Source organism: Monodon monoceros, unplaced genomic scaffold (genome assembly GCF_005190385.1).
Source record: "Monodon monoceros isolate NGI ecotype Baffin Bay Population unplaced genomic scaffold, NGI_Narwhal_1 Super_Scaffold_10, whole genome shotgun sequence".
Classification (NCBI taxonomy): domain Eukaryota; kingdom Metazoa; phylum Chordata; class Mammalia; order Artiodactyla; family Monodontidae; genus Monodon; species Monodon monoceros.
Window position 1 is genome coordinate 51,771,973 of NW_021703766.1, and position 24,594 is coordinate 51,796,566.

At 50.8% G+C, this 24,594-nt stretch overlaps 1 protein-coding gene across 4 annotated transcripts in view; it reads right to left on the reverse strand.

The window, feature by feature from the left end:
- Positions 1-1,120: 1,120 nt before the first annotated feature.
- The window catches only part of VRK3 (VRK serine/threonine kinase 3), a 43,013-nt gene continuing 19,539 nt past the window's right edge, over positions 1,121-24,594 (reverse strand). For 3 of the 4 annotated variants that reach the window (XM_029242053.1, XM_029242071.1, XM_029242064.1), the window contains 10 exons: positions 22,775-22,839; positions 21,383-21,449; positions 20,003-20,087; positions 19,621-19,726; positions 17,889-17,981; positions 15,261-15,393; positions 13,946-14,066; positions 7,594-7,652; positions 4,383-4,531; positions 1,121-1,463 (listed from right to left, as the gene is read on the reverse strand). In XM_029242053.1, coding sequence (XP_029097886.1) covers positions 4,383-4,531; positions 7,594-7,652; positions 13,946-14,066; positions 15,261-15,393; positions 17,889-17,981; positions 19,621-19,726; positions 20,003-20,087; positions 21,383-21,449; positions 22,775-22,839 — 878 coding nt within the window. In that variant the 3' untranslated portion in view covers positions 1,121-1,463. Of the gene's footprint in view, positions 1,464-4,382; positions 4,532-6,916; positions 6,926-7,593; positions 7,653-13,945; positions 14,067-15,260; positions 15,394-17,888; positions 17,982-19,620; positions 19,727-20,002; positions 20,088-21,382; positions 21,450-22,774; positions 22,840-24,594 lie in introns of those variants that run through there. The other variant, XM_029242080.1, reaches the window with a different exon arrangement.

Consider the following 24,594-nt stretch of genomic DNA (forward strand, 5'->3'; position numbering starts at 1 on the left):
TACACACTTCCTTTCAGGCAGGAAACGATCATCAGTCCGCTAACCTCCATTCCTCTCCTGAGCAGGGAGAGGATCAGGGCGTCTCAGAGCAGTTTCTTCCCCATCCGGCCTCTGATCCTCCCCATCTCAAAGCAGGGTGGATGGTGTAAGACATCCAAGGTCCAATTCGGGGAGGCGGGTTTATCCCCTCCTCCTCCTGAGCCTCTCCCAGTCTAATCATTTGCCACGTGCTGCCGGCCAGCCTGCCTTTGACATCTCTCCCCAGGCCCTCCTTTCCTCTAACTACCCTCCCACAGCTTCCTCCCTGGTCCCTCTGAGTCCAGGCTCCCCCCAAAGGCGCCCTCCTGTCCCGAGGCCTCTCCCTCTCCATCACAGCCCGAGTTTTGTCTTCAGAGTGCCAATCACCACGTGAAGTCGTCTCCTTGAACACCGTCTCCTCCCGCTTGACTGTAGGCTCCATCAGCTCAAGGACCTTGGCAGGTGTATTTGGTTCATCGGGATCCTCTGTGCAGCATGATGCATGTCATATAGCATGTGCTCAAGAAATGCCTGCTGAATATTTCTCGAATGAAAGGAAGGGTGAATGTATGGAAGAGAAGAAGGGTAAGTGGATGGGAGAATGAGTAGTAGATGAATGGATGGATGAAAGGGTGAGTGGATGGAGGGATGGATGGACAAGTATATGGAGGGATGGATGGAGGGTTGGATGGAGGGATGGATAGATAAGTGAAAGAATGGATGGATGAGTGTCTGCCTGAAAGTGTGAATAGATGTATGAAAGAGTAGATGGCTGGGTGAAAGCTTGAAGGGATGGGTGGGTGGGAGAAAAAAAAAAAAAAAATGAGCCAGGGCTTCCCTGGTGGCGCAGTGGTTGGGAGTCCGCCTGCCGATGCAGGGGACGCGGGTTCGTGCCCCGGTCCGGGAAGATCCCACATGCCGCGCAGCGGCTGGGTCCGTGAGCCATGGCCGCTGAGCCTGCGCGTCCGGAGCCTGTGCTCCGCAGCGGGAGAGGCCACAACAGTGAGAGGCCCGCGTACCGCAAAAAAAAAAAACACGGGGAAAAAAATGAGCTAAAGTTTTCCAAAAGGAACTTCTTTTGCAGACACTCAACCCTCCAAGCTCCAATGAAACAATTTATTGCTACAGCATAGTGGTGCCAATGGCCGCGTCCTTACTGAGAGGACCAGCCCAACCCCCACCTGTGAACTGGGGGTCTTAGTCCAAAACGCCAGTGGCTGGTGGGAGACAACGGCTGAAGGGAGGGATGGTCAAAGGAGGGAGTTCACAGTATCTGAGCCTAACTTCCGGGTTCCCTGAGGCTGATCTAGACGGATGATCTAAAGAAGTGGCAGGAATGCACATTCGAGGGATCTTTCTAGCAGCTTGTCTGTGATTCTATAGCAGTCCTTGAGTCACACATCTTCTTTTTTTTTTTTTCTATTTCAAACTGCAGGCTGAAAGTTCTAGAAGACGATAAAAATGGCTGTCAGTGTCATTCATTCAAAGAGCACCCTTTATGCCCCTACTGTGTGATAGGGGCTTTCTACTTTCTAGGGATGCGAGATACCACCACGAACAAGAGGAACAAGAAGACTTTGCTGGGCTTACAATCTGGAGGAGAAGCGTGGAGACACGACAGATTAAACACGTTTCCCTCCAGAAGGCGACAAGGGGAGGCCTCGGGATCTGAGAGGCAGTGATGAGAAGGAGCCGGTCATGCACACCGAAGGGGAGGGGCTTCCCTGGTGGCGCAGTGGTTAAGAATCCGCCTGCCAGTGCAGGGGACACGGGTTCGAGCGCTGGTCTCGGAAGATCCCACATGCTGCGGAGCAACTAAGCCTGTGCACCACAACTACTGAGCCTGCGCTCTACAGCCCGCAACACAACTACTGAGCCCGTGTGCCACAACTACTGAAGCCTGCGCTCTACAGCCCGCGTGCCACAACTGAGCCTGTGAGCCACAACTACTGAAGCCCGTGCGCCTAGAGCCCGTGCTCCGCAACAAGAGAAGCCACCGCAATGAGAAGCCCGCACACCGCAAGGAAGAGTAGCCCCCGCTCACCGCAACTAGAGAAAGCCCGCGCACAGCAACAAAGACCCAACGCAGCCAAAAATAATAAATAAATAAATTAATTAAAAAAGAAGGGGAAAATCGTCACAGACTATGCGAATGGTAAGTGCAAAGGTCCTGAGGTAGGATTGAGCTTGGCCTGGCCTAGAATCTGAGGGGTGGTTGGGCGCTCAGGCCAAGGCAGAGGCAAGATGATCCTCAAGTTACTCCAAAGTCCCCAGGCTCCTTAAGGAGCATCTCTTCATTAAGTTCCTAACGAAGGGACAAACTTGGCAGTGAGTAAGTGGTCCCCAGAGAGTGAGCTGTAATGATCCTCAAAGGGGCCGTTCAGTCTTTAGCTTTTAAATTTCCATGGTACTGGGGGTGGGGGACAGGGAGGTACTGTAAGACAGGCCAGCACTGACGGGAAGGCTGGACTCACCCACTCGGTAAATATGGGTAGAATATTTATGAGCCAGGCCAGTGATGTGAGTGGGAAGCACAGAGATGCAGAAACAGACGTGACCCGGCCCTCCCGGAGCTCACCGCCAGCAGGTGACCAAACTCTGGGAGGTCCGGGCAGAGGCAGAGCCCTGAAGGAGAGGGCTAGAAGAGACTTAGCAGCCGCCTGCAGGGACAGGGCTGGGGGCAGAGAGGGGTGTGGGAGGACCCAGAGGTCTCTCAGGACAGCTGGGGGTTGGGGGGACAGAGACTGGGAGGGTGGCGAGCTGGGTGGAGGTCACGCCTTCACTTTTGGAGAGTGTCTGTGATTAAGGCAGGGAGCCTGCTAGGTTACTGAACGAACAAACAACCTGGCATTTTTGGAGCGCTCTGCACCCAGGCACTGTGTGAAGAGCCGGACACACATGTTAGCTCGTGGTTTCAGCTCTGGGATGAGAGTAAGGGTTGCAGGGCTGAAGAAGCACCTGTCGTCAAGGTGCCAAGAGAAGAAGACCACACTGTGGGAGACAGGCTGCCACCCACAAGGATGCTCCTCAAGACGCACGCGGGCCTGCTTCCTCGGCCATGGCGCTGCTGATAGCAGGGCGGCCTGTGTGTCGCACAACAGGGAGCAGCATCCCCGGCCTCGACCCCTGAGATGCCAGCAGCACCTCTCCCCAGGCGTGAGCACCAAAAATGTCTCCAGACACTGCCAAATGGCCCCCGGGGGAACACTGCCTCTGTCTGAGAGCCGCTGAGTTGGACAGACACTGAGCTTTGAATCCAGACAGATGTGTGAGAGAAATGACAACCCCACATACAGGGGAGGGCCTTGGGGAAGCTGCTCCTCAGAACCCGTCCATGCTGCCTCACCAAAATGAACCGTCAAGTGAACTGAGTTTATAATTTTGACCTTCCACAGATTCCCGTAAGCTCTCACTCAGCGCTAAGGGGAGCGTGAGTGAGTGAGCACAGCCCCCGGGGAAGAGCGATCTGCTTATCTCCTTCAAAAGAAATCCATCCTCAGGCCCGTGTGCACACGGGTGTTCAAGGTGTTCTGTCTGGAAAACAAAACCCTGGCAAAGCAAGCAAACACCCAACCACTGGCGTTATAAAGAGCATCCTTCATCTCCACCATCGAAGAGCTGCAAGACTGTGGGGGAAGGAACCAAACAGTATGAATTGCCCTTCCCCATTATCCCAAGGAATGGCCATATGGGCTCAGTGGAACAACAACGAAAAAGGCAAAAGGACCAATACAGCCCCTTTTATAAAGATGTGGAATGTTTTGTCAATGTGTTCGTCCACGTGTTGTACCGTGTGGCCTTTCTAGTTCCTGGGCGTTAGCTCCCCTACTTCCCCATGTGTATGCTTACTGTAGTCAAACTTTAGAGTCATCACACACACACACACACACACACACACACACACACGAGCAAGGTGAGGCACTGGACACAGAGCCAGGGGTTTTGGTGGGGGACAGATGGGGTTTTTTGGGGGGTGACCCAAAGGAAAGCAGAGACTGCAGGTGGATGGGTAGAGGGATGGAGGGATGAGAAAAGGGACAGAGAAAGACAGAGAGACTGACAACATCTCGGTGCTAACTTCCAGGCCCCGAATCCAGTCACACCTAAAGCTTCCCCCTCGGAATATTCTAGTGACAAGGGCCAATCAATTGCCCTTTTCCTTAAAGCCAGTTTGAGTCGAGTTCCTGCTACTTGTGCTACTTGTGATGCCCGGGGTCTGGAAGGTTCAAGAATCCTGTGGAAAAAGGCAGCAGCTCACTGGGAAGTTGGCCCCTGGAGTATAAACATCAAATGGCATCGGTGGAAACAGCGGTGGGAGCTGGGGAGAGGGTTAAGCCTCACAAACTCTTCCCACTGGAACGCACCTAGGGTACCACCTGGAGGTCCAAGGGGTCGTAGGCCGACACCCGCAGATCCTGAAGCAGGGCTTTCAGATTGTTCCTCAGGGCAGTGTAGGGCGGCTTCTCCTCGTACTTGAGGGCCATCACCACCTTCAGGTACTTCTGCAGGGTCTCTGTGGTCAAGACACGGGAGGAGCCTGAGAGGGGTACCCAACCCAGAGCCTGAGGGGCTCTGCCTAGAGGGTCTCAGCCGTGGTGCCCATTTGCTCGGTGCTTCCTGTGTGCCCGGCACTGCCACGACCACTTAGATTTAAATTGTTTTTTTTGGAAAACATCAAACATAAGCAACAGGAGAGCGGTACCATGAACAGCAGCGTATCCGTCACCCAGTCTCGTCAGCTGTCAACTCACGCCCACCTTGTTTCATCAGAACCCCTGCCCCTTCCCCATCCTGTATTGTTTTAAAGCAAACCCAGGCTGATTATACAATTTTATCTCCGACTATTTGGTGGGTATCTCTAAATGGGAGCCAGCAAGCTTGTACGCCGGGAATCTCTGTGGCCAGGACCCAGCTCAGCTGTTCTCCCACAAAAGGCCCACGGAAGGCAGGAAGCCGATGGGCGTAGCTATGCACCAAGACTACTTTATTTATGGACTCTGCAGCTTGAACGTCAGACAGGTTTCACGCGTCACAACGTGTTCTTCTCTTGACTTTTTTCCCCAGCCATTTCAAACTGTAAAACAATTCTTAGGGGACTTCCCTTGCAGTCCTGTGGTTATGACTCCGCGCTTCCACTGCAGGGGGCACGGGTTGGATCCCTGGTCAGGGAACTAAGATCCTGCAAGTCAGGGTATGAGGCCAAAAAAACCCCACAAAAACTTAGTTCACTGGCTTACAAAGCCAGGCTGGCTGCCCCAGGGATGGAGTTTAAAAGATAGAGGCTGTTTTAAAAGATAAAGCCTTTTTGTTGTTCGTTTTCCCTAAATAGCACAATGCCATTATTACACTTTTTAAAAGTGCCAATTGTGAAACCAATACAGTAATCATAATAGCTCCCACTTGAGCAATGTCTGTCTCAGGCTGGCTCTGAGCACGTTTAATTAGGGCTGCGGCAGAAGCTAAGGCAGCACCCCTGGGCCCAGCTCTACACTGAATTCTCGGGACAACCCTCGGGAGGTGAGGGCTATTATTCACCCTATTTTACACGTGGGGAAACGGAGGCTCAGAGAGGCTGGTAAACCTGGGGCTGAACTTCCTTCTGGCCCCGCCCACCCCAAGCCCGGGCCCCACCAGCCCCACTGGCGCCACCAGTTCCACTTCCCCGTGACTGCCTTAGAATCAGCAGAACTGCAATAAACTAACCGTGGGGCTCCTTGTTTTTTTTTTTGGTCATGCTGGCGCAGCTTGCATAATCTCAGTTCCCCGACCACGGATTGAACCTGGCCGGGCCCTCGGCAGTAAAAGCCTGGCATCCTAACCACTAGACCACCAGGGAACTGCCAATGGGGCTCATTCTTACGGAGCAAGAGCCCGAGGCTGGAGGGGAGAGTGACTTGGGCAGCAGAGACATGATCTGAATCCAGGGATTTCAGGTAATTTAAAAATGAGTCCTGGGCTTCCCTGGTGGCGCAGTGGTTGAGAGTCCGCCTGCTGATGCAAGGGACGCGGGTTCGTGCCCCGGTCCGGGAAGATCCCACATACCGCAGAGCGGCTGGGCCCGTGAGCCATGGCCGCTGAGCCTGCGCATCCGGAGCCTGTGCTCCGCAACGGGAGAGGCCACAGCAGTGAGAGGCCCGCGTACCGCCAAAGAGTCCTTACAGACTGGAGGGGATAAACTATCCTTTCCCGGCTGTCTCTCTGCCTCATGTTTAGAGAGCAATGTAGATGTCCTACAGCAGGCATGCTGGGAAAAACCACTCCCCCAAAACAAAACAAAAACAGCCTCAATCTCCAGTAAGAGGAATTGGCTTTAAAAATGATGGTTCACATGAAAAGATGCTCAACAGCGCTAATCATTAGAGAAGTGCAAATCGAAACTACAGTGAGGTTATCACCTCACTCCGGTCAGAACGGCCCTCAGCGAAAAGTCTACAAACAATACATGCTGGAGAGGGTGTGAAGAAAAGGGAACCCTCCTACACTGTGGGTGGGAATGTAAAGTGGTGCAGCCACTATGGAGAACAGTATGGAGGTTCCGCAGAAAACTGAAAATAGAGCTACCATATAAACCAGCAATCCCACTTCTGGGCATATACCCATAGAAACCTCTAATTCAAAATCATACACACACCCCAGTATCCATAGCATCACTATTTAAAGTAGGCAAGACAGGGGAGCAATGTAAATGACCATTGACAGATGAATGAATAAAGAAGACCATACCACCATGCCACCATATATATATATATATACATATATATATATATATACACACATATATACAATGGAATATTACTCAGCCAAAAAAAGAATGAGATAATGCCATTTGCAGCAACATGGATTATCAAGCTAAGTGAAGTCAGCCAGACAAAGACAAGTATCATATGATATCACTTACATGAGGAATCTAAAAACAAACAAAAAAACAAATGAAATTATAAATAAGACAGAAATAGAGATATAATTAGAAATACATTTTATAATATAAAATACAAATATAAGATGTATTTCTAACTATAACCCATTACTCACATACATATATATCAGTATAAATATGTATCACTGAAGATATGGCATTTCCTTAACTTCTGTAAGGCATTCATATTTTTCTGTTTTTTAATTTTTAAAAATCCTGTTTTTGACCTGTTAAACGGATTTCAGGACTAATGAGTCAGAACTGTAGTTTTAACTGACGTTAAGTGTATTATACCACAATTTAAAAAAAAAAAAACCCATAAAATTCTACAAGTACTGACACAGAAATCTCTAAGGTATCACCTTCTTAAATGAAAAAGTAAGTCAGAGACCAATATACGTAATATGATTCCATTAAAAAACCCCACACATTATGTGTGTGTGGTTGCATGTGTGTGTGTGTTGCTGTTATTATTGTTCAGACACACTTCTGAAATTTGGGGGAAGATTTCTGTTTTTCTGCAAGGGGCACAAATACATGTGTGATTTGGAAAACTCAAAGAAGGAAAATAGACTGGTGTAAAGAGAGGCATCCCCGGGATGGGCCTGAGCCCCGGGTCCCTCCAAGGCCCCTGCCTGCTCCCTCCCCTTGGGACATACCTGAGGTATTGATCCAGTGACTGCACTGTCCCACGAGGCCTTCTGGGTTGTCAAGAAACCTGAGAGGACAGAGGTACATGTGAAAGGCCTTTTAGGGAAGGAGAGCAACCTTCTGAAACAGGATGTCTGGTAGATGTGCCCTAGTTCTCATTATTCACGGTAGTTAGGCCTTGGACATTGAAGGAGCAAATTCTGAGCCAGGAGTTTACCAGAAGCACAGCTTCCAATCGCAACATTTTTACCAACTGATCAATACATCACCTGGTTTTACCTGTGTGCCTAAAGACATCTTATTTAATATAATGTTGATCCATTCACATGGATCTCTGGTCCAACAGCACTGAAGGATGCTCATCTCACACACGTATTTCCTTGCGCTTAGCACTTCATCACTATGCTTGGGGCCATTTTAAACAGCAAAATCCCCCCCCAAAAGCATAAAAGTGTGGAAAATGTGGCACTAAACAGACCACATGAAGGACACTTGTGAGCTGAAACAAGAAGGCAGAGTGTCGCCTTGTTCAGCCTCAGCTAGGATCATGTGCATCGGGCAACTCAATTTTCTCCACTCTGCATGTCTGAGAATGACTTTGAAAGCCATTCAAAGTATTGATTTTGGGGTTACAAATACATTTTAGTGAAGAGGTCAATTCACAAATACAGAATCTGTGAATAATGAGGATCAACTATCTATCTGTCTGTCCACACACATATTTGTATACATATACATGTATAAATACACAGACACACACACACACACCCTCTTGGACCACTCAAGAAAAATGAAAGTTGCGGGGGAGGGATAAACTAGGAGGTTGGGATTAACATATACACACTACTATATATAAAATAGATAACCAACAAGGACCTACTGTATAGCACAGGAAACTCTACTCAATATTTTGTAATAATCTATAAGGGAAAAGAATCTGAAATAGAATATATATATATTCATATATATATCCATATCCATATAACTGAATTACTGTGCTGTATAATGAAACTAACATGCTGGGGACCTTCCTGGTGGCGCAGCGGTTAAGAACCCTCCTGCCAATGCAGGAGACACGTGTTCGAGCCCTGGTCCCGGAAGATCCCACATGCCACGGAGCAACTAAGCCCGTGCGCCACAACTATTGAGCCTGCGCTCTACAGCCTGTGAGCCACGACAGCTGAGCCCTCGTGCCACAACTACTGAGGCCCGCGCACCTAAAGCCCGTGCTCCACAACAAGAGAAGCCACCGCAGTGAGAAGCCCGCACACCGCAACGAGGAGTAGCCCTGCTCTCCGCAACTAGAAAAAGCCCGCATGCGGCCACAAAGACCCAACGCAGTCAAAAATAAATAAATAAATTTATTTAAAAAAAAACAACATGCTATTGTAAACCTACCTCAATTAAAAAAAAAAAGCAAGAAAGAGAAATGAAAGTTCATCCACTTCCTTGGCTCCATCCTCAGAGTCCTGGCCTCCTGTATCCTCCTCTGGCCTGCACCACCGGGCTGGCTCCCCACTGTCCACCCAGGCATGGGGTGCTGTCCTCCCCTTCCCCGCCCCACAGCCCACAAGTCCCCAAGCCCCACCCTCCTGCTCCCTAGCACTCTCTGCCCCATTCCCCGCTCTGTCCATGGCTCTAAGCCCAGTTCAGGCCTCACCCTTTCTCCCTGGACCCCAGCCTCCTCCCTAGCTTTCCATGCACCCCCCCCCCCCCACAGCCCCAGAGAGTCTTTCTATGCCCAGAGTGGACCCTGCCCCTCCCTGGTTCCCCAGTGCCCTGTTGGGAAACCTCTGGCAGCAAAGACACCAGCCCCTGTGGCTTTGCCTCCCTGGCTTCCTCCCTCCATCTCATACTCCAGTCACACCAAACTCCTTCTAGCCCAACCAGGTCACACATCCACCCACATCCCCTGGCCTCTATACATATTGCTCCTCTGCCTTTGGCAGCCTTTCCCCACCTTGACCCCCCGTGAGTGGCTGCTCTCCCTTCTGGACATGGCTTGAGGGCTGGTACCGTGGAAGCTTCCCCTGGACCCCTGCAGGTTGAGGAAACAGATCCCTGCCGAGTGTCTGCACACCCTGCGCATAGGTCCACGGATCCCCTACAGCAACTCTCATATGTGCACAAGAAGGGCTGGGTCTGACCCTTGTCTCTCCCCAGCAGCCTCAGGATGTATGTGGTAAATGACTGAGCGAGCGAGTGATGGCAGAAACGGGCTGTGCCAGCCTCAGGACATTGTAAATTGTGTGAGCAATTCTCCCATCACAGGCTGTCACTGTGTTCGTGGGACCTCCCCGCCCAGTGGCAGCCTTGAGAGCAGGGACCAACTGCAACCGGAGTCTGTGCTTTCCCTGCTGGGGGCCTTGCACAACAGAAAGCCATGGGGAATCAAATTGCCTCTCCTCTTTCTTTTATTCATTCATTCTGTCATGAACTAGAACTTTCAAAAAAAATGAATACATATTTGCTGAGTGAATGGAAAAAAGCCACGCACACCAGTAAGACGTCGGAGAGGACAGGCTAGGGCTCCGGAAAACGTGCATGTGGCAACACTGCCCCCTTGTGGGCCCTTTGGTTACTGCCTCAAGTCAACCGACAGAGGCTGGGCTGGGGGGTGTTTAGAATGAGTCCCACATCAACACTGATGCTCCCTGTGGAGTATCTTCATGTTCCCCGCCCTCCCTCTGTGATCGTGGCTGGGAACTGGGGTTCTGGAAGGAACTCTTACTTATTCTGAAGTCATTGATATGAAAGTGATTACTAAGACCTATTTTATTTACTCTGCGTCCGACTTGGCAAGGGCGGAGCCTCTTAGTGAAGCATGTCACAGTCACATTTGTTTAACTCCTGTGAAGGGGAAGGTGGGAGAGCGGTGAAAAGGGAGATACGACTGTTCTTAGGAGTTAGAGGAGGTAGGCGGAGGGAGGATCCAACCCAGTGGAGCCTCAGGAAGCAGGTTCAGAATGCACGAATGAACGAACAGAGAGTTCACACATGTGACATGCTGTCTATCCAGAAATCTTGCCTCCCCTTTGTCTGCCTGGGAAACTCCTCGGCAGACCGGGTCAGGCGTCTCTTGGGTAAGGGCTCCCAGGGGCCCGAGGCCAGGTCACGTGCCTCCCCTCTGCTCCCAAAATGCCCCGGGGCTGCCTCCACCCTCACAGGCACCGCTCACTTCCTGCCTGCGCGTCTCCTCCCGGCCTGGGAACCTCCAAGGCTGGGGCTGCCTCTGCCTGACCCGTGTGCCCACACGGAAGCCCAGGCCTGGGTGTGAAGAAGGTTCACGCCTTCTTTCCTTAGTCGTTCATCCATCCTGCAACTATCTCATGAGCACCCACAACGTGCCAAGCGCTGTACTGCGAACAACACAGTGACAAGAGAGCTGACGCGGTCCCTGCCTTCAGAGAAATCCGACTAAAGGGGGCACTGCGGAGGGGTCCGCTACCTGGCGCCCAGTGTCACTTCTCCCCTGTGATGGCAGAATCCCAGGGGTCGGCAGCCACAGGCTGGAGACATTTCCCAGCCCCCACTGCAGCTTGGGGTGGCCACGTGACCAAGAGACATGTCAATTCCGGTCCTGCCCTCTAAAAGCAACGGGTGTCAGTGGCACTAGAGCTCGCACCCAGTATGAGGGGGGCCGAGGTACCCCACAACCCTTGGTCTCCTACCTTGGGGCTGTTAGTGAGAAGGAAGTAAAGATCTACCTCGTTTGGGCCGCAGTCTTTCAGGGTCTCCTCGTAAGAGCAACTCAGCCTCGTCACTAACACAGCAGAGCACTTCAAGGAGCAGTTCACAAACTTCAGCCTCACTTAACCGCTTTAGCGGCTGGGCTGTGGGCTCCGACTACTTGTGTTGCTAATTCTGTGACTCGTTTTCACCTGACTTCAATGCAAAAATGGAAAACTACTGGAAAACCAGAAAATAAGTGCAGAAAGAAAGGAAGAAAGCAGGGAAATGGGCTCATGTTCTGGCAGGTTCTGATGCAGAGGAAACCTGGGAGCTGAAGGCTGCTCTCTCTTTCTCTGTCTCTTCGTCCTTCAGCAGAGATGTTGGGGCATATTAGCACCGAAGTGGGACCTCCTACTTGCCTCACTGCCTTTCTGGAGGTGATTCATCTGTCACCACTGCCATGAGACCTGCCCTGGCCTTTAAATCTAAAAGAGCAGGCATGCCCACACCCTGACAGCCGCCCTGATGGCTACCCAGGGTTCCGACCTGATGGCCCCCACCGCCTGACCTCTGCCATGCTGTGTGTTTCACGATCTCTGTACTGTCTATCTCCCCCATTAGAATGTGAGTTCCCTGAGGGCAGGGATGTTTGTCCTTAGTTACTCCTGTATCCCCAGGCCTTGGAATAGAGCCTGGTGCATGGGAGGTGCTCACTGAGTATTTGGTGAGTGGAGGATGGTAACAACCAAACACCACCAAGCCACGTGCGATGGGCCGCCCATACTTGGGAGACACTAGCTTCCAGGTGAAAGGGCCTCCTCTGGAGTCAAATGACCTGGGAGCAACTCTAATCAGCTGTGTGACCCGGGCTGATTACCTAAGCTCTCTGTGCTTTCAGATCATGAGAGCACTTGCCTCAGAGCTGCTCTGAGGATGACACAGGGGAGCATTGGGCACACTGCCCGGCACAGGAAAGTATACAATAAAGGTCAGCCTTGAACAGGTCATTACGGGCAGGCCAACGTGACAGGCGTCCCTTCCTCTGAGCGTGAACAAGCAGGAGACCTGATGCAGTGGGGGCGAGGGAAGGGCTCCCCGGGGACTGACGACTAAGCCGAAACCTGAAGGAGGGTGAGATTTGGGGCATGGCATCTGGGTGTGCGTTCGATCAGCATAAATCAAACATAACACATTTCAAACACAACATATTTTTCAAGGACACAGCTACACCTAAAATTAATTGAAGAGAAGCACTGAGCTTCTTTAGCAATGTAAAGTTTAAAAAATAAAGCACTGAGTGAAACAAAGAAAGAGAATGAAATTCAGAGCACAGTACCATTTATGCAAGTTAAATACACTCATCATATGTTGTTTAAGGACACAGACGTGTCTATACAAACTTATTTGAAAGCAGTAGTCAGAAGCAGTAAAGTTGATGCACGTGTAATGATGGGGTTAAAGTGTTGAGTGAAAAAAGCCAGAAACAGGTGAGATTCAGAACAGAATACCATTTATGCAAGTCAAATACACACAGTGCCACCACCGTCATGCAAGTTTAAGGATACAAGTACATTTACGCAAGCATATCGGTAGGACATATATTCAGCAAGTATGTGTGTCCACAGTTGAGAGAAGGAAGTTGGGGGATAATAAAGGGGGCAAAATAAAATGAGACAGAGGCTCAACAGGAACCAACAACACAGCATACTGAGAACTGAAAAGTACGACAGACTCAATGCTGTTCACTGGAGAGTTTTCCCTCTTCCCACTCTGCACAGTTTTCCTGGATAATCTCTCATCCTCTCCCAGGGCCTCTGCTGACAATTCCTGAGACATTGCTGGGGTCTAAGGCTCCGTCTGGACTTCATTCCTGCACTTCAGATGGGAGAGCCAACCATCTCCTGGATGGCCCCTCCTGGATGACTCCTCTTGGGGCAACTCTCATGCCCCAAGCCTATACCAGATCTTGAATCCCAACGTGTGGACCTGCAGAGCTTCCCTGTATCTAGCTGTCTACTGTCCTTGGTGCTGAAGACCAAAGCCCCTGTGCTTGCTTCCCTCTGAGCCCAGCTGCCCTCTGTCCTTGGTGCTGAACCGCGCACTCAGCAGCACCTCCCTGGGCACCGAGGTGCCCTCTGTCCTTGGTGCTGAGCATCTAAAACAGAACCAGCAGGACCCGGCGCTTTTACATGCAGAGGGGAGGGAAGCATGTAAAAGAGGCCAGTGTTGCCAGATGCCGAGGCAGGGTCCAGGCCAAAATGTTCAGGTTGCCTGTGGGTCCCCATGGCAGTGAATGACTCATGGTGTCCTGTACACTGAGCATTTTCTACAGGCCAGGCTCTGTGCTGAGTGCTGCGTACCTGACTCCCCCGAATCCTTCCACAGCCCCCTGAGGTGGGTGCTAATAGGATCCCACCTGACGGAGGACACTGAGGCTTGTGGAGGTTAAGCTGCTCACCCAACACCCTGCAGCAGTGGGGCTGGAGTCTGACCCCAGGCAGTGTGGCTCCAGATCCCACGCTCCTGTCTGCTGGAATGGACGGTAGAGCAGATACCCGAGAACTGCAGAGGCCTTGATCCTGCCAGATGCCGCCTCCCCCTCTTTTCTGTTCCCTATTGGGTTCTGAGCTTCAGTCCCCCCTGCAGGGGTGCTGGGCAGTGATGGGCTCTGCTGACCCCCAGACTCACTTCTGTTTCAGCTTCATGATATCCTCGGTGTTGGGAAGGCAGTTCGTCCATGGCAGGGTCCCATAGAGCCACTTCAGCAGACAGTAGCCCAGGGTCTGGAGGTCACTGCGGCGGGAGGGCCCTGGGGAGGGAGGGGAGGAGGTGGTGGCTCAGTCCAGATGTCCTGCTCACTGACACGCCCCCCCCCTTCCTTTCTCTCACGGACTCAAGCATGGGCTCACACACTCAGCCACCCAAACATACAGGCTCTCATCTGTTCATTCACTTCTCACTCACCTACTCTCAGTCCCTCATGGGTCTCTCGATTACTCATTCACTCCTTCAGCCATCCCTTCATCCCCGCTTTCACTAGCTCACTCCCTCATCTACTTGTCTTTCATTCATGCACCTATTTATTCAATGAGTCCTCAGAGCCCTGTGTGCCAGGCCCCTTCCCACATTCTTAAAACACAGATAAGAGTTTGGTTGGGTCCCAGCCCTTGACAGTCCAGTGGAGAGACAGTTATAGCGTGGGATCATCTGGGTTATAGAGGAGACAGAACAGCGCATGAGGGAACGTGGAACGATGGGCACTGAACTCAGCCTCACTCAGTAGGGGAAGGCAAAGGAGACAGCAGCATGATTTTTCTTATGCTTCCTAAATCACACGATGTAGACAACACTCCATATAAGCATTCAACAAACACTGAGAGTTGACTGTGCCAGACCTTTGCCCTTTGGTGCTGGAGGCACAGGTACCATCACTTCCCTGGGGGAGCTTAGTGTAGTGGGAGGGTGCGGGCAGGTACATGGATGGTCATATCAAGGGGTTGGGAAAGGAGAGGCCGAGACCTCCTCAAGGAATCTTCTTCTCAAAGTGCTCTCTTCTCTCCCCATACACCTTCCTTGGATAATTTCATTCCCATCCCTGGGCTTCAACTGACAACTCCTGAGATACTGCTGACATCTGAGTCTCCATCCAGACCTCGCTCCTGTGCTGCTGACGTGGACAGCCAACTGCTTACTCAACAGCCCCTCCTAGATGACTCCTGGGCAACTCTCACGTTCCAAGTCTACAGAGATCCTGAACGTGAACCTCTGGAGCCGCAGGGCTTCCTTGCAGTCAACTGCTCACTGCCCTTGGCGCTGGACTACTGCCCCACGATGACCTCATGTGTGTGGGCACTATCCATGGTCCTGAATCCCTACTGTGGCTCCCTGGCTCAGCCTGACTCCTGTGTTTGGCCATCTGCTGTCCGTGGCTGTGAAAACCTACAACTGCCCTTGTCCGAGAAGCATGTCTCCATGGTCCCGAATCCCTTCTCTGGCCTCTTACCACATCCCTTGTGCAGGTCCATGCTAATGAACTCAAGGTCCCCCTCATGTGGGCTCCTGCTGCCTTCGTTGTAGGCCACGTGTCTGCCACCTGGCGAATAGCGGAAGGTGAAGCCGTAGCCTGCCAGGGTCACCTGTGTGGACGTGGGGAGAAGCCATACAGTTTGAAGGTTAGGAGCTTGGATTCTGGAGTCAGAGACTTCAATCGTCGGTGCAATTTGAAACATAATGCCAAACAGTACGCAAGGGTGTGAAAAGAACACAAACTAACTGTCCCCATCACTGCTCAGCCCCCCTAAACCCACTGTCCAGAAGTAACCACTAATATAGATTCTTATGCGTTATTTCAAATCATTTTCTTTAAATAATCAGTAAACACATGTGGTCCGGGAGGGGGCTCTAGTTTCCCACACATGGATCACACTCTACCTCCTGCTGGACACACAGCTTACTGCACTTCAACAGTGTATTAACTCTAGAGCCAGACAGACCAGGTTCCAATGCCAGCTTGGCCCTTTAGTGGCCATACAACTTTGGACAAATTATGAAACGTCTCTGTGCTTTGATTTCTCCGTTTGTAAAATGAAGATATGACAGTCCTCACCTTGCAGGGCTGTTAGGAGGCTTAACTGAGTTTAAAACAAAAAGCCCTTATCTACTAGACACACAAAGTTAGCCACATCAGCTTTTTAATGGCTGCATTTAAAAAAAAATTTAATTAATTAATGTCTGCGTTGGGTCTTCGTTGCGCGTGGGCTTTCTCTCTAGTTGTGGCGCGCGGGGGCTACTCTTCACTGTAGCGCACGGCTTCTCACTGCAGTGGCTTCTCTTGTTGCAGAGCACGGGCTCTAGGCACGCAGGCTCAGTAGTTGTGGCGCACAGGCTTAATTGCTCCACGGCATGTGGGATCTTCCCGGACCAGGGCTCAAACCCGTGTCCCCTGCATTGGCAGGCGGATTCTTAACCACTGCGCCACCAGGGAAGTCCCTAATGGCTGCATCTTATTCTGCCGAATGGAGAGTAGACAACTGTTGGCTTTGTCCATGTGAGACCTACATCTTTTTCTTCTGGTCACAGTTTGTGATGGTTAACTTTATGTGTCAGCCTGACTGGGCCACAGGGTACCCAGACATGTAGCCAAAGGTTATTCTGGGTGTGTCTGTGAGGGTGTGTCTGGATGAGATGAATATTTAAATCAGTAGGCTGAATAAAACAGACTGCCCTCTCTAGTGTGCATGGGCCTCACCCAATCAGTTGAATAGAACACAAAGGCTGAGTGAAAGGGAATGAATGCCTCCTGCCTGACCACATGAGCCGAACATCAGCCTTCTCTTGCCTTTAGATTTGAACAGAAATATTGGCTCTTCTTGGGTCTCGGGCCTGCCAGCTTTCAGACTGGAAATCACACAATCACCTCTTCTAGTTTCCAGGCCTTTGGATCTGACGAGACACATTATCAGCTCTCCCGGTCTCCGGCCTGCCGACTGCAGATCGAGGTCCCTAGATCAGCTTCCATAATTGTTTGGGGCAGCTCCTTATAATAAATCTCTTTCTCTCTCTCCCTTATATATATACGCACACACACACACACACACACACATACACATTCTATTGGTTCTGTTTCTTTAGAGAGCTCTGACTAATATGGTTCCAGGGTTTTTCTCTGGGATCACCCCTCTCCAATTCTCAGTCCATGTGTCTGAGGTGGGGCTCACCTGATCTATTTCCACTGGGGTTGCTAAACTGAGGGGATTTGAGCCTCATTTGCTGGTGGTTATTTTGTCACCACAGGGAAGACAGTTTGCCTGATTATGAGCAATGCAAACACAAGAAGAGCCCAGAAATGGAAGACCCAGCTTCCCAATGACTGGGTCTGAGTTCTTAGATTCAGCCATGCTTGAAGCCAGTGAAGTCCTAGATTTTTCCACTCCATGGAGCAATAAATTGCACTTGGCCCTTTTTAAACTTTTTTTCCTTTTTGCTTAAGGCATGTTAAATTGGGTTTCTGTCATTAGCAGGAGTAATTAGAATTTACTTTAAAATACTAATTAGTACTCTACTGGGAGTATATATTTGAGGTTTTCCAATTTTACTGTCACAATCAGTATTGTCAGGAACATTCTGTACATGTATCTTCGAATATGTGGATAAGACACGTTCCTAAAAGTGGACCCAGTAGATCAAAAAACATATACATTTGAATTTTGACTGCTATATTCAAATTACCTTCCAAAAAGGTTGCCCATTTCATACTTCCAATAGTATGTAAAGAATTCCTAGTTCCTTACATCCTTATCAGCAGGAGATATTATTTTTCTTTTTAATTTTGTCCACCCAAAGGGTAAAAATAGTGTATTTTAAGAGTAATTGCTGTGACTATTAGGGAGGTTAAGCATCTTTTCATACATTTAACCTGTGGATTTCTTTTTCTACGAACTGCTTTTCCTATCCTTTGTCTATTTTTCTACTAAGTCACTTATCTCTTCTTATTTATTTGAAGGAACTCTTTATACATGATGGATAGCAATTCTTTGTCTGCAATAAGCATTGTGAAATAAACGCAGGTTTTGAGACAGGTGAGATCCTGAGCCCAGAGAGCCCCCAGGATGGAGGAGGACCTGGCTATTACCTGGCACAAGTCCTCTGGATTCACAAAGATATTCTCAGCTGTCACATTGCCGTGAACATACTCATTCTCATGGAGGAACTCCAGGGCATCCAGCTGGGGGGAAGAAAGCAAGCATCTCCATGAGCAGCAGGCTAACACAAAGAGGCTCTGATGCAAAGCTCCGGAGGGAACCCCCACTGTTGGGCCTGGGGTCACGTGGTGCTGCTTGTGGTGGCGGTGGTGGTCCAAGCCTGACTACTCCTAAGTGAAGCATCAGGAAGCCCACCCTGACAGCACACCTCAGCATGTCTTCTAATTAGGTTTTTGAAAAATTCAGCATTAAAGCTGATATTTGGTTTTCCATTGACCTCTTATGTCTATCTCTTAGCTGATCTCAGGAGGGGAAGAAGCTGGTTACTTATTGACCCCCCGCAAGAAAGAAAACCCAGCACTCATGTACATCAAAGAGGTTTTTTCTCATTTGCCCTAGGGAGCAGAAATACATTTAGCTAAGTAATTTATATTCTGATCTCTAGCTCTGACTTTTCCATTGAGCTCATATATTGAACTGCCCAGGTACTCCTTACATCTTGATTACAACCCAAGCCCCCGTCGACTCCAAGGCTCTACTGCCCACCAAGTTCTGCTTGTTCAAACTCTCCATCCCCACAGCCCAGCTCCTCCTCAGGCCTGGTCCTCTCTATGCTGACCTCACCCAGCCTCCATCTCACCCCTCCAGCCCATCCCCACACCGCCCACAGGGTCTTTCTACACCCAGAGCTGACCCTGCCCTTCCCCTATTCCCAATCCTCGCGTGGCTCCCCAGCGCCCTCGGGACAGAGTCCCGGTCCCCCAGGTTGGTGTTCAAGGTCCTGCGTGATCTGGTCACTGCTGAGCTCTCCACACCAACCTCAGCTGTTACCTTTCCCCTCTACACGTCACACTGCAGACACTCTGAGCGTAATGACCTTCGGGACTCACCTGATGTGTCACTCCCTTGCCACTTCCATCCCTCCAGCAATTTACACTGGGTCCTCTTATGCTCCATCACTTCTAGTCAAAGCACTTTTCACAATTTGTGCAACTGTGATTTAATATCATCCTCTCCCACTAGACATAAAAACCATGACTGTGCTGCCCCCCATGGTACTCTCAGCCCCTGGGACAGTGTCTGATTCCCAGCAGGGACCTGATAAATATTTAATGAAATGATGGATGAAGGAAGGAATGAATGAACAAAAGTCTTGTGCTCTCTCTCCCACACCAGCCTTTGCCTAAGCTATATCCTTGGCCTGGAATGTTCTCCCATGCATCTCCACTCCTACTCTACCCAGCACCTTGCTATATCCCACTCTTGACTTAGAAATGACCTCTACCAGGAAGTTCAACTGAACCCCTCAGTTTAGGCTGGGACCCTTCCTCCAACCGCTACGGTCTCCTGACAATACTTATCACTCTGTTTTTTTTTTCTGGCCGCGTTGCATGGCATGCAGGATCTTAGTGCCCCAACCAGGGATTGAACCCGCGCCCCCTGCACTGGAAGTGCAGAGTCTTAACCACTGGACCGCCAGGGAAGTCCCACTTATGACTCTGGTTCTAACAGCCTGGTGTTCAGCTGTGTTGGTCACCGTGCTCGCCCCAGTGCCCAGCAGAGGGAGGTGCGGGCTGAACGTGTCAATGAGCAAACAGACGGATAAACTAGGACCCGGGGGGCCATCCTCTGGATGGGAGCCTGCAACTCTCAGGGACTTACCAGCCGGCAGGCCATCTGGAACACAGACCTCACTGACATCACATGCTTCGGGTAGTCATCCAGGATTGACTGAAGGCTCCTCCCCAGGATGGGGAACACCAAGAACCTGGAAGACATGAGTGTCCCAGCAAGTGGGAGAGATGACCAGGGGAGGGGATGGAATACAAGCCACCAAGGATGGGGTGTGGCTGGGGGCTACCAGATCCCGGTCCTGGGTGAGATGAAGGGTTCGGATTGGTGGGGGACCAGCCTGCCTCAAGGCTGGGGGAAGGAAGGAAGCAACTATCTGGCCAATGGCTCCAGGGTCCCAGCCATGCCTGGGCATGTGACAGGGAGAGAAAGGAAGGGGCCAGTGAGGCGAGTGGCAAGTGAAGTGACTCACCTGTACTTGTTCTGGTGAATGCCAAAACCGACGCAGGTGGGGATGGCCAGCTGGGGGGTCGAGTGCAGCTTTTTCCACTTGTTCACTGTGGGAGGCAGGGGCCTGAGAGGTTAGGGCCCACCTGGCCCTGCACCCACAATGGACAGCAGCCCGTTCCCAGACCAGAAACAGCGCGCCCGAGCCCAGGCCACACACTGGGTCTCCTGGTTGGTGATGTCGCCTCTGTGGGTGCATGACAGCGAGGCGGGTGACGATAGGGGGTGTGAACATGGGAGAAAGCACTGACAAATCTGGAGTGAGTGGAAGCGGTAAGAGCGACAGCGTAACCTCTGAATTCCCATGTAGAGCTAATGAGATTGGGGAGTGTCTAAACTGCTCAAGGTGTCACTACATGTCCGCCCACCTTCCAGGATCTCAGTTGGATGGTACAGATCCAGCGGTGTGCTGATAAAAGTTTAACAGCTGGTTGTCTGGGGAAAGATAGCCTTGATCTGTCGTGTTTGCTGATTTCTGTGGTGTAAATACTTCCCAGTATGGCCAGTTTCAAGCTACCAATGTGGTATCATGGAAGACTGAGGTGGAAAGAGAGGCAGTAGCGTGCCCTTACATGGTATTTCCACCACACAGATACAGTGAATGTAAACAACCTCAAGAATATAGATAGTAGGGACTTCCCTGGCGGTCCAGTGGTTAGGACTCTGCGCTTCCGCTGCAGGGGGCATGGGTTCAATTCCTGGTCGGGGAACTAAGATCCCACATGCCAAGAGGCGTGGCCAAAAAAAAAAAAAAAAAAAAAAGTCTAGATAGAAAATGTAGACAAATAATTAGGAAGGGATGAGCTTTGAGTATTTATTACCCTTGCTCTTAATTTGACTGTAAATTGATAAAATTTATGATGACTATGTTTTTATTTATTTAAGATGGCTATGACTGAAAGCTCGCAGGGCAATTTTATTATTTTAAAAATGATTTATTTATTTATTTGGCTGTGCTGGGTCTTAGTTGCAGCACGCAGGATCTTCGTTGTGGCATGCGGGATCTAGTTCTCTGACCAGGGACTGAACCCAGGCCCCCTGCATTGGGAGCACGGAGTTTTACCCACTGGACCACCAGGGAAGTCCGATGGCTATGTTTTAATAACTGGCTTGCAGTATTTGTGAAAATTTAATACTTGGCGCTCAAGAGCTGGTATGACAAGCCAGCCTCAGCCCATTGTCCGCTGTCTGTCCTCTGGGGCCTGAGGCCCGAGGGGTGATGGGAGCAAACCTGGGCCTTTAATTTAATCCCCACCCTTCCCACACCTTCAGGGAGAAGCCAGTTGTTTTGACCAAGCCGGTACCCCCAACTCTTCCCCCACTTGCCCACTTCCCTGAGGAATACCTTGCAAAGGCTTGGCGGCCCGCTGGAAGAAGTTCTGCTCGTTGAACAAGCGCCCGTCCTTGGCATCCTAGTGGAGGAGGAGAGGGGAAAAGGCTGTCACACTGGAATCTCTTAGGCAAGGGCTCCAAGGTCATCACTGGCCATGGATTACCCCAGGGTAATGCCAGCAATAACCCAGGTTCCCCAAGTCCTGCACATCAGAACCAAATTCCCTAGGGTGCTCCATGTGAACATATATCAGAGACTTTGAGTCACTGCTCAGGTTCCTTTTCTTTTACAATAGGATCTACAAGTTTTCCCTAGACACATGCCCTTCAGCTAAAAACTACATTTCCCAGTCTCCCTTGCAGTGAGGAATGCCCACATGACCAAGTTCTGGCCAATGGGGACGTGAGCAGAAGAGACTCGGGCAACTTCCAGGTTATGCCCTTAAAGGGCTAGGGCAGGCACGCCCCTTCCTCTTTTCCAGTTCCAATTGGCTGGAATGCAGATGAGATGGTAGGAGGTGGAGCAGCCATCTCAGCCCATGAGATGAACGTTATAGATTGAGGGGCCTGGAGCAACAAGAGAGAAGGAAAGTAAGCCCCTGGTTTGTGGAACTATCATTATCAGCCCTGGACCACTGCCCCCAGACTGTTAAATGGAAAAGCAATAAAATATACTTGTTTAAGCCATAACTAACATTGGGTCATTTTTTCCCAAGCAGTCAAACCAAATATTTTAATTAAACACAACTAGTACAGCCGGGTTCTTCAGGGCACAGGGTCAAAAAGAACTGGGTTCAAATCTCAGCTCTGCCATTCACTCATTCTTTCTATAAAGCACCTATTATGTGCCTAGTATTGTTCTGGGCATTGTCAATACAGCAGTGAACAAAGCAATTTTCATAATGGGCGTCCCTGGGCAAGCGACGGAGCCTTTATTTCCTCATCTGTTAAATGGGAAACACAGTAACCACCCCATAGGTTTGATTATGAAACTCTTAGCCCAGGGTTGGGCGCAGGACAGGCTCTCAGCAAGCAGGTGCTATCACTCATCTGCGAGCCTGGTTCAGGAGCACTGGCTCTGAACCACTCACACGGCCTCCATCTAGGGCCAAGGGAGGGCACCCAACCCAGCCGTCCCAGGTTTCGGGCGCTTGCCCAGACACACAGCCAGAAAGCATCAGAGCCAGGGCTCATGGGTGGACCCGACTGCGGTTTCTGAGGGGCCCCATGTAGAAGAACCCAAGGCCCAGAGGGAAACGTGCCCCACCCAAAGTCCCACTGCTCCTTGAAGGCCAAGGCTGTGCTCTCCGGCTTGCCCAGCCCACAGAGGGGCTTGGAGGTCAGTGGTGCATTTGCTAAAGCCCCAGGCCATCTCCTCAGTGCCGCTCCCCCCGGGGCCACTCACTAGTTTAAGTGAGAATCTTTGTTTTCGGAGACTTGACTCGCAGTCAAAGGTGGAGTCGGGCTCAGCTGTGGATGGACGAAAGGAGCAAGGTTATCATCTAGAGGGAAGGTCAGGGTCAGTGTCCTCAGAGTAATGAGCAGCAGCTGCGGTTAACGGATTCCCAACAGGGTCAAGCGCATTCTCGACTTTCATGACCTGCTCCTTCCTATTTTCAACAGCTTCTTTCTTTCTCTCTCTGTTAATACACAGCTGTGCACAAAGGGTAATTAACCATGAGACCGCTCTCCTCGGAAAGGCCTGCGCGCAAGGCTGAACTCGGCTGGTGTCTGCGAATCAGCTGGGAAGGTTCTAGGATTCCTAACCAATAAAAGGGGCTCCCGGTGCCCAAACCATTATGCTGAACACCTGCTTTCCTTCTGCGAGTAGAATTTTGGTGCCTGCCAGGCAGACAGTGCCTGTGGGACCAGCATCCAATAAAAACCCTGGGCACTGAGTCTCTAATGAGCGTCCCTCTAATGAGCATTTCATGTGTGATGTCCCACCTTGTTATGCATCCCGTGTGACTCCAAGGGGAGGGGACTCTGGAAGCTGGCGCTGGTTCCCCCGGACTTACCCCATGTGCTTTATCCCTTTGCTGACTGTGCTGTATCCTTCTGCTATAATAAATTATGACATGAGTATGACTATAGGCTGAGGCCTGTGGGTCCCCCCAGTGAATCACTGAACCCGGGGGTGGTTCTGGGGCCCCTGACTCAGCAGCTGTATGCGTTTGTCTGCATATATGGGTGTGTGGCTGAACCACACCGACTCCGTCTTGTCAGGGTCATCTTAGGCCCACTGTCCTACCCCCTCCCCTTTCTGCATGACAGCTCTAGCCTACGCATGAGGAATGCACCCAAGCCAGATAAGTTCCTGATTAACTTTAAGCCCTCCTCTGAAAACTGGAAGAATGACTTTTGCTGACACAGATGGTTCACGGTCCACGAGGAATAATGGTTATGAGACCCCCCAGGGGAAGGAAAAACCCGGCTCCTGCTGGCGCAGACGTGCCTCCCCCTTAGAAGTCAGATTCTATCTTTAGCTTTGGCCCCTTTAAATCCCCTGTGCCCCTTCTGGCAGCACAGAGAGCAGCTGCAAATGCTTCCAGATCGCTGTCCGCAGGGTCCTACCCATATGTAAGGTTCCCACAATAAACTTCGTAACTGGACTTTATGGAGCTGTCCACTTCGTTTTCTTCGATCTCAAAGTTCCTTCTCAGCTCAGGGGATACTATTCAATATCCCCGTCTTTGAACAATGCATAAGTACCGTGTGATGGACGCAGATCCCCTTGGAGGAGGACCTGTTCCCCTAGCCCCACGCAACCTGGAGAGGCCACTGCAGCAGCCTTCAGTCCCTCAGGGATGCCCTCAGCTGCAAGTCCCAGGGCGGCCCACAGCCAAAGGCTGATGGAGGGGGATATAAAGGCCCAGCCGTGTTGGCCTAACTCAGAACCACACTGAAGGACCGCTTCTGCTCCAGAGCCCCCATGGGGCCAGCCGAGGAGATCCCTGGGCTGCTCCAGCCCTCTATGTCTCCCCCCTGCCCCACCACTTCCTCCCCCTCCCCTCTGCAGGTGCTGATCCCTGGGGCACTTCCTCATAAACACCTGCATGCTTGCCCCATTCTGCTTAATTACAAACCCTGCAAAGTCTACTGCCCCGTGCTAAGTGTGGGCTTTACGCACATTGTTTCCTCTAATGCTCAGGACAGCCCTAGGAAGGTCTAATACAATGTTATTGTTATTACTATTATGGTGGCTGTCGTTGTTAGCTCCATTTT